A 10,649-nucleotide genomic window follows, 5' to 3' on the forward strand; every position below is an offset into this window, starting at 1 on the left:
TATATATATATATATATATCATCATCATCAACATTGTTTAACGTCCGTCTTCCATTCTGGCATGGGTAGGGCGCTTGACAGGAGTCGCAACAGCGCCACAGAGTGGATTGAGTACTTTTTAAGTGGCACCATCACAAGCGAGATCGATTTTGGCATGATTTTTTACAGCTGGATACCCTTCTAAATGCCAGCCACTTCACAGTATGGACTGGATGCTTTTCACGAGGCACCAGCACCGGCAAGGTCACCAAGTAACTAGCAAGGCAAGGTATTTTGAGAGGGGAGGGGCATTGGAGGAGGGGATTCGTATCAGATGAGGAATGGTTAGAGATTGACAGAGAGGCAAAGTGGCAGAAGCAGGTGCGTTGCTATAGAAGAGGGGTTGTGATCTTGTGTTAGATGATGATAGGTTAGAGTGTGAAAGAGCAACAGAAAGGCAGAAACATGTGTGTTGCTATAGAAGAGGTACATGGTTACCTGGCCAGAGAGAGAGAGAGAGAGAGAGATATGAGAGAGAAGAGAGAGTGAGAAGAGAGTGAGACAGGAGAGAGAGTAAGACAAGAGAGAGAGTGAGACAAGAGAGAGAGTGAGACAAGAGAGAGAGTGAGACAAGAGAGAGAGTGAGACAAGAGAGTGAGACAAGAGAGAGAGAGAGGGAGAGAAATGGAGGGAAAGAGGGAGAGGAAGAGAGATATAAGAGAGAGAGGTGGAAGGAAAAAAGGTAAAAGGGATAGCGAGATCCAAGAAAGACGACAGAAGCAAGTGTGCTAATGTAAAGAAGATACTTGGTTACCTAGCCAAAAGGAAAAGCGAGAGATGGAGAGCGAATGAGAGGGAGCGACAGAGAGAGAGAGGGGGGGCAAAGAGAGAGAGGGGGCAGAGAGAGAGAGAGGGGCAGAGAGAGAGAGAGGGGCACAGAGAGAGAGGGGCACAGAGAGAGAGGGGCAGAGAGAGAGAGGGGCACAGAGAGAGAGGGGCACAGAGAGAGAGGGGCACAGAGAGAGAGGGGCACAGAGAGAGAGAGAGAATGATCAAGAATGAGGGTAGAAACAGGTGCGCTGCTGTAGGGGAGGCCCATGGCGACACAGTCAGAGGGAAGAGCAAGGGAAAGAGAAAGAGAGTGAGAAACAGCCAAAGTGCAAAATGAGCAGGAGAGAGATGGTGGTAAAGTTTCAGGGTAACTCACAAGTCAGAAGGATCAGAGCATAGATGGGATGGTAGAGTAAGGAAGAGAGATAAATGGTGGCAATTGCCAGAGCATGTCCTCAAGGTACCGTGGTCATAAAATATGCGACCAGGTAATGTCAAATAGGCGCGAGTAGGGAGTGGGGGTTGTAGTGACTGATGAGAACCTGGGTATAAAGATTACGGGAGATAGCAGCAATAGAGTGAGCCAGGCAGTGAGGGCATGGAAGGGAAGTGGGAGACAATCATAGTGTCAGATTGGAAACGTGAGGAAGAGAAAAATTCAGTTTAGAAGAAGAGATGTAGTTTGGTTTCTTGGGGTGGGATGTGTGAAAAGTCTATTGTTACATGTGGCGAGGACACAACGCTTCTAGCACTCATAATGCCAGACATCTCGCTTCATTGTCATTTCCTCCGTGAGCTCTAACATCCTAAGATCGCTCCTCACCACTTCATTCCATGTCTTTCTGGGTTTCCCTCTCCTACAGATACCATCCACTTTTAGTGATTGGCACTTCTGTATACGGCTGACTTTACTCATACGCATCACATGTCCAAACCAACGCATTCTCCTCTCCTTCATGCCACATTTAATTTCTCATATACCCGACTTTGCTCTCAACACAGTTACGCTTTTCCGTGCATTCACACTGATGCTGCAAATCCAACGGAGCATAACACCTTCATTCCTCTCCAGTCTACGCATGTCCTCTGCATTCAGAGCCCATGTCTTACTATCATAGAGTACAGCCGTTCCTACACAGACATCATACAATCTACCTTTCACAGTGAGAGAGAGACTTTCTTTTGCCAACAGAGGTAGTAGTTCTCTGAACTTCCTCTCTAGAAACAATACTTTCAGAGCATTCACCACCGTTACTGATTTGATCACCTAAGTAGCAGAAACTATCTACTACCTTACGAGAATCTACTGAACGCATCATAGAGTCCAAATCCCTTGTATTCTTAGTGCGTATTGTTCCTGCACATCTGCCACACACGAAAGCGACCTTACCTTATTTGTTAATCTATCTGTGATTCCACTGCGTCTTTTATGTGCGTGTCCATAGCTTACACTGCGTGCAGGGAATGAAATTTCTTCCCATTCCTTACCCACATATTGAGCATAGCCATTTACCTGATGGAAACAAAATCTTATCTGTTCCTTGCTAGCAACAACTCTGGTCTTTGCTAGGTTAACTCAAGGCCCTCTGATTCCAGGTTTTGCTCCTATACTTGGAACTTCTCCAGTTTTGATTCAGATTCTGCAATAAGAACAAGGTCATCAGCATATAGCAGTTCCTATGGACATCCAGCTTTGAATTCCTCTGTTATGGCCTGGGGAACTATGATGAATAAATGTGGATTAAGAACTGATCCCTGGTGAACTCCAAATTGTACGCTAAATTCATCACTGTGTTCAAGGCCGACTCTCACCTTACTGACAACACCGCTGTACATGGCTTGTACGGCTCTAAGCCACTCCTCTACTCCTAGCTTCCTTATAAACCACCAGATAAGAGAGCGGAGAATCCTGTCGAAAGCTTTCTCCAGGTCGGTGAAAGCTAAGTACATGAGTTTACTTTTGGCCAAATACTTTTCTTGCAACTGTCTCACTAAGAAGATGGCACCTGTGGTACATCTCCTAAGATTAAAACAAAACTGCATCTCATCTAGTTTAATTCTATTCCTAATCAATTAAGCAATAACTCTCTTTGTAATTTTCATGACCTGGTCCAGCAGTTTAATACCTCTGTAGTTGTTTCTAAGACATCACCTTTACCTTTGTAGCGACTAACTATAATACTACTACACTAATCTTTGAGGATAATCCCTTCCTGAATAACCTAATTAACCAGGCGAGTGGCTAAGCTGTATCCCACACTGCCAGAGATTTTTTTATCAATTCGGCAGTGATACCCGATTGTTCTGGGGCTTTCTTAGCCTTCATATCTTTAGTTGCCTTATCTATTATACTGCTATCAACTCTGTTGGCTGGTCCCTCAATTGGTTCAATATTTGAAAAACTCTCCTTCTCTCAATCATTCTCAACATTTATTAACCTTTCATAATGGCATCTTCACGAATCTTTCTTCTCTGAGTTACTAAGTACAAGCATACCATTATCCATTTACACACATTTCTCACCTACCACATCTCTATTCTTTCTGATACACTGCTTTGCAAACTTGAACACCTCACGTCTCTGATCCTCACGCTGTAGAACATTAGCAAATCTCTTACCTTCTGCTATTCCTTTAGCTATGTAAACCTGTGGTACTGTCCACCTCCTTCCACCACCATGTCACCCTTGGCCTAGCTGGGACTTTACACCATCCACAGGTTTGGTCAGCAACCCCCAGTAAATTATCTCACAAGAACTTCAAGTTGTTCTCTAAGCTATATGTCCAATCCTCCTCCTCTTCCTCCACCTTCTCCTCCACCTCCTCCTCATCCTCTCTATAATAAGAGGCTTCCAGTAGAGTGCCTCTAAAATTTTGTTGGTTTGCTGGGTCTTTGAGCTTCCCTAATCTTCTTTTCCAGTATGGTCTATTTCTCCGAGTCTTTCTACTCCTATTTCTGAAGTCACTAATTATTAGGCTATGTTGCAGTGTATACTCTTCACCTAGGAAAGACTCCGCATTTGCGAGTGTCAGCCTATCTCGACCTGCCTTATCTTCCGACCAGACTGATTAGTGATTAGATAACCAGCTAGTTACCTAATCACTTATCAGTCTGGTGGGGTAAAATTAATAACAAATTCAAAATTGCCCGATGGAAACAATCCCTTTAAAAATCAATTTAAACAAATGAAGGTACCTGAGTTATCATTATCACCACCACCATCATCATCATCATCATCATCATCATCATCATCATCATCATCATCATCTCTCTCCACGTCGTTGTTGTCGCCGTCATTATTATCACCAGCTAAAATATTGTGATATTCTCCGCCGAGGTTGACTTTACCTTTCATCCTTTTGGAGTCGATAAATTAAGAACCAGTTGCGTACTGGGGTCGATCTTATCGACTGGCCCCCCCTCCCTCAAAATTTCGGGCATTGTGCCTAGAGTAGAAAAGAATATTGCGATATTCTATACTTCATTACTGGCTAGAATATTGGGATTGCTAGGTATATGTGATTATTTGCTACATAACAAAATCCCCAGCATAATTTTCTGAATATATTTGCGTGAAAGTTTTGCATAGGGAATTTATCATAAAGTTCAGGTGACAAGTGATGCAATCTTTCATTCCCGCACCAACTAAATCATTATGCTTTGTTTAATTGTTAAAAGGAAATAAATTTGCTATATGGAATTTGTTCTTTTTTTTATAACAGAAGGAAGAATATGACTTAGCGTGGCTGTGGAACGTCAGCTATGCAGTGATTTTTGTATTTATTAGTTCGGCATCCGTCGTGGTGAGTAGACGCTGTTTCTAAATTTACATGACTACCGGATTGATTGATTTTAGAAACATACAAAATGGAACACTGAATTCAGTTTCTATCAAAGTCAATTTATCCCTAACCTATAAATGAAAGTAGCAAGGTTTCAAATACAGCTACTATAATCTCTCTTCAAAAATACAAACGCACATGATCTTGCACGTGTAAATGCGTGTGTGTCTGTGCACGCGCGTAATATTTGTGTATATACAAACATACTCTTGTATATACGCGCACACACACTCATATAAAACACCAAAATTAAAAATCACTTTATCAATAACACATTAGAAGCATGTGATCTGTTTTGGCATGGTTTTCATTGCTGGATGCCCTTCCTAACACCAACCATCTCGTAGAGTGGACTGAGAGCTTTTTACGTGGCACCAGCACAGAACAGGTCAGTTCTCGCATGTCTTTTACAGCTGGATGCTATTCCAAAATGCCAAACACTTGACAGTGTGGACTGAATGTTTTCTAAATGGCACCAGCACAGACAGGGTCACCAAGTAAGTTGCAAGACTATGAAGATAGTATCTGTGGTACATCCAAGAATAAAGCGAAATTGCATCTCATCTAGTTTAATTCTATTCCTAATCAATTGAGTTATAACTCTCTTTGTAATTTTGATGACCTGGCCCAGCAGTTTGATACCTCTGTAATTGTTTCTATCTAAGACATCACTTTTACCTTTGTAGCATCTAACTATAATACTACTACACCGCAGCTGTTAAAAACTATAGAAGATTTGCTAGTGGTTGTGTTAGACAATTTCCATTTACTTGTAAGTGTGTATTTACATTTAAATATTCAAGCCACATTATATATGTTTTTACCTTATATATAATGACGACGTGTGACTACTCACTCTATAATTTTTTATGTCCTATTCAGTAAAGAAATAATGTTAATTATCAAAATTCAGATTATTCTGAAACTTTTAATCACAAAGAAATTTTCGAAAGTAGTTAACGACTCAGAATCTCTATTTCCCGAAAAGTAATTGTAATTATAGAAAGTAGAAGTTTTTGCATTAAGAGTCGATCTGTAAAATGTACATGTTGTCTCTACAGTTAACTGCATGCCGGGTATTAAGTTCTCTTTGGATTTTTGGTCCCCTATAGCTTTAATTCAAAAGCTTTTCTCTCACTTTCTCTCTCTCTCACTCTCTCTCCCTCCCTCTGTATATTTCTATGTATGTATGGTTGGTTGGTTGACTGGCTGTCTGTCTGGATGTACATATCGAAATAAGGGTGCCATTGTTTAGGCTTTGATTAGGTTTCTTAATATACTAAACTACCATCTCATATAACCGTCGATCTTGTTTGTCTGGGCTACACAGCTGATATACTGATATCGTATAGTACCAGTAGTCAAGATATCCTTAGCAGGATGGCATGCTCATAAACTCAGACTTTATCAGTACACCATCAGATGGATCAGACAACCAAACTTGGTGATCGAGGCCTGAAAGCCACTGCGATCTTTGCAGATGTCATCTTTGTCCTTCAGGCTGCAGTTAAAGTTTCCATGATAGTATCTCTTATTAATGACTTCTGCGCACCAATCTTTGTCTTAGATCCATGACACTCCACCACTGCTGCTTTGACCACTATCTTCATGGTGAAAGCAATAACAATATCTGAGATGATGCAACCAGTTATAGTAACTTATATACTGAGATAATGCAGCCTTAACTCATAGGCATTTGTGAGTGATAACCACAAAATCACCAGAACTTCGTGATATTTCTTTGCATCTGTTAAGAATGCATACATGGCAACTGCATTTTCTATGAAGCCAGGTGTCAGAGATCGTGCATTTCTGTACTTATGTATCAATGTAGCCATTATTTAGAGAAAAATAAATTTTCAACCGTCGAACAATGTAACTGAAACATATCTTTTCTTCTCCGTTAAGTAGAGAGATGGTTCAAAACTGTTCGATCTTTTTAGAGTTGCCCTTGTGGATCTTGAATCTAAACACCACTAACATTCTCCATTAGCTAGCGACTCTCCCTCTCTCTTTCTTTATCTCCTTCTCTCTCTCTCTCTCTGTCTCTCTCTCTCTCTCTCTCTCTCTCTCTCTCTCTCTCTCTCTCTCTCTCTCTCTCTCTCTCTCTCTCTCTCTCTCTCTCTCTCTCTCTCTCTCTGCGCCAGATCTCTTTTAGATACTTCTACAGTTACTGCATGAACCACGAATAACGCTGCACTGTATTCTGCATGGTCCGTGAGCAGAGTATAACTCTACAACGTTAGTAACATACCGAAATTTCGACTTGATTCATTCATGCCAAGCCCCATATGGCCTGTGCTCATAAGAATTTCGTTTTGAGAAACTCCAACTCTTTTGTATGATCATCCAGAAGTGGTGAAGACATTTATTATATCCACTTAACCCTTGAGATACCTACTTTACTGTTCATCAAACAGCTTCTTAGAAAATCTTAACGGTTTGGAAACTGAAAATCTCTACTTCCTAATCCTTATGTTTATTCGTTTTAAGTGCCACTCTGCTCTGCGAAGTGTTCTGAGTTTGTCCTTCAAACTGTCTCGAAGCTCTGCTAGTTGGGGACCCTTTCCATCGACAACCTTGTACAGATTCCTGGGTGTTCACCGCTCCTGCTGCAATTGTATTGTATTGGGCATGCGTTTTTTTTCTTTTTTCATTCTTTTTTTGGTGGGGGGGGGGATTCTTGTCTTTTTCCCACTTCATTGTCGTTGATTATATCTGACGCATCGCTTATGATGATGGTTGACATTGCCTGCAGCCGACTGTCGGTATCATTCTTAACTCTTGTTTCTAGTATACTGCACCTATTCTTCAAACATTTTCCACGAGTTGTTTACAGTGACTATGTGATCATTTGTTGAACTATTCTTAATAGAGTTGGCGGTAGAGACACGTGATATAACATGTTACTGTAGGGTGAGTCATACTTATGCTCTCTTAAGACTTTCAAAGATGTAATTCTGTGCTTTGAATCGTTTTATCCTTAGCCAGATACTTTATTTTGGCCAAATGGATTCGATATCGCGCAAACTCATACATTCATTGTCATATTAGTATCTTGCATTGTTGAAAACTTAAGTACCTCATTTCTATATGTTATGTAGTGTATATGCACTCACGTTGCTAAATATTGGAACTAGGAAAGCGATGTAGAGAAGACACTCGAGAAACCTGCAGCTGTCTTCCTGTGCCTAAACATTATATGGTCCATACTTTTCATCAGCACCAGATTCTACATATATTTACCAACGGTGATCTATATCCGCGAGATATGTAAAAAAAGACTAGTACAAGCTATAAAAATGTCCTAGTATCACAGTAAGAATATCATGACATGAGCACATCACGATTAAAAGAAGCGTAGAAAGATCGAAACTTAGTAGCTTAGGGGTGACTATCACCATGAGATGGCTGAAAATGACTATCTATGTGCCACACATGTCTATAAAGAAACCAATGATAACTTCTCTCAAGTAAAAACCAAAGATCATGTGTAGGAAGTGAGACAAATCTGTCAAAATCTGTTCGAGGACTATGAATGAGGGATTGGAAAATATGTTTTGGCCTGGAAGCAGCAGGCTCATGATGGGATTTACAATTATACTCGGAGAAGAGCTGTTGTTGCATGACAGTCACTGGAAAGCTGAAAGAGTTAAGTTTGTAAAATTTTCATTTTCCTTTCTTTTTTTTTTTTTTCAAAAGTATGAAACTTGTTCCATAAATATTTTCTAAATAATTTACATCTATATAATACCATCTTAACATATACGGGCAGGAGAAAGTCTATTGTGAGTCTTTATGTTTATTTTAGTTTTTGAAACCGTCTGCTGGAAGTTCGGGAATACCTGAAGTGACTGCTTATTTAAATGGGACTTTTATACCAGAAACGTTCAATATAGGAACTCTGCTGGTAAAATTCCTGTCTTGTGCTTGTGCTATTGGCTGTGGAATGCCAGTAGGGCCAGAAGCTCCGATGATTCACATGGGGTGAGTAGATGATATTTGTTCTTATAAAGATAACCACCTCATTTCATAGCCACTGGTAAAAATAGTCACTTGCATTTCATGGTAATCAATTCCAAAGATGCATTTAGATTGTCATAAGCGAATACATAATCATTCATTGAAATTAAAAATATTAACAAACATTTTTGCCTAATTATATGATACACAAGTTTCCTACTGCTTTCTAAATTGCTTTCGACATAATTATCGTGTATCTTCTAGCGCTGACCGTAACGTCAGATATTTTTCATTATATATCAAACATCATCTGTAGTTTGGTTTAGCAGTAAGCTACCTCAAATTATCCCATTTCGGAACTGTATCACTCCAGAATAGCCTGCTCATTTCCTTCTAAATATGTCAACCACCAAACACACACACGCATACACACACACACACACACACACACACACACACACACACACACACACACACACACACACACACACACACACACACACAAACACACATTTTATATATATAACGAAACGTTAGCACCGAGCAGTGTTTAGGTACATGCACAATTTAGGTTAGTTCAAACATATTTGTGACATATTTCAACTGCTAAAAGGCAAATTCATGGCAGTTACCGACCGAACAGAAAATACTTTTCTTATAGTAAAATGGTGTGAAAATACCCAGTTTTTTCAGTGTCGCCATCTATCAGGAATCTCAGATATCGCGCGATCTACCAGCGCAAATAAGTCAACGTTGTTGACTATATTTTACATAGAACTATTGCTTTATAAGATTTGTTCAGAGTAGCAGTTCTTAGGTACATCTCATTGATAAAAGCCAAGTAGCTTCAAACCTAGATGTCTAGGATTCCAAATAGATGGCGACACTGAACAAATAGGGTGTTTTCACACCTTTTTACCATAAATGAAATATTTTCTCTAGGTAGCTGCAGTGAATTTACCTTTTAACAATTGAAATATATCACAAACATATTTTAACTAATCTAAAGTTTAGATTAGTTAATATACATATATACATGCATGTGTGCGCTCACGTGTATGAGTGTCAATATGCAGTAAAAGGTATTTTATCGAGCATCTACATAGAAAAAGTTTCATAGAAGATTTAAATCAGGGAAATTCAAATGGTATCAAAATTGGTGCAGTAGAGAAATACCTTATGGGCCTTAATTTCGTTAAATCGCCCAAAGGTAAGGGCTGAAATTTTCGAGTCATCATATTTCAGTTATGTTAGAAAGCATGGTGGCAATCTAGTACTGAATATTGAGTCAACATTGGTGCAGTAGAAAACACTTTGGGGGCAAAAAATTGTCAAATTATAGGTGCTTACTGGGCCACTTAATTGTAGTTATGTCTATGTGTGTGTAGATGTATACGTATAACTAAGGGATCGAGAGAGTGGTGGGGAACTTGTGTATGTAGTCAACGAAAGAAAAATAAAAGAAGTGACAGTATTGCTTTCTACAATGCTTAAGATAACCTATTATTAACATCTACGCTTTTAGGCAAATGTAAAAAGTGTAGCTTTGAATCTTCATCGGCATAAGGTGTCACTTAAATCTCATTCTTTGATAAACTTTTGCATCGGATTGTACCTATTTTATTTGTATTGTCTGTACATGCATGTACGTATATATATATATATATTACACACACACACACACACACACACACACACACACACACACACACACACACACACACACACACACACACATATATATATATATATATATATATATATATACATCGTATATATATATATATAATATCATATAGCATAATATAATATAGTATAATGTAATATAATATAATATAATATAATATAATATAATATAAACGGCTAGGCGCAACATAATAACGTAAACAAAAAAATTATCGTCACTAATTCTATATTTTCTCTAATATAAACCGACATATACGTATATACACATATATATGTATATGTGTATATATGCATATATATATATTATTTATATTATTAATTAATTGAACGCCACGCATCCATTTCCAA

At 39.0% G+C, this 10,649-nt stretch overlaps 1 protein-coding gene across 4 annotated transcripts in view; it reads left to right on the forward strand.

The window, feature by feature from the left end:
* The window catches only part of LOC128248351 (chloride channel protein D-like), a 69,534-nt gene that overhangs the window by 56,417 nt on the left and 2,468 nt on the right, over positions 1-10,649 (forward strand). For all 4 annotated transcript variants that reach the window (XM_052969423.1, XM_052969429.1, XM_052969427.1 and 1 more), the window contains exons 5-6: positions 4,533-4,613; positions 8,464-8,639. In XM_052969423.1, the coding sequence (XP_052825383.1) occupies positions 4,533-4,613; positions 8,464-8,639 (257 nt within the window). The remainder of the gene's footprint in view (positions 1-4,532; positions 4,614-8,463; positions 8,640-10,649) is intronic.

The sequence above is a fragment of the Octopus bimaculoides genome, chromosome 1 (genome assembly GCF_001194135.2).
Source record: "Octopus bimaculoides isolate UCB-OBI-ISO-001 chromosome 1, ASM119413v2, whole genome shotgun sequence".
Classification (NCBI taxonomy): domain Eukaryota; kingdom Metazoa; phylum Mollusca; class Cephalopoda; order Octopoda; family Octopodidae; genus Octopus; species Octopus bimaculoides.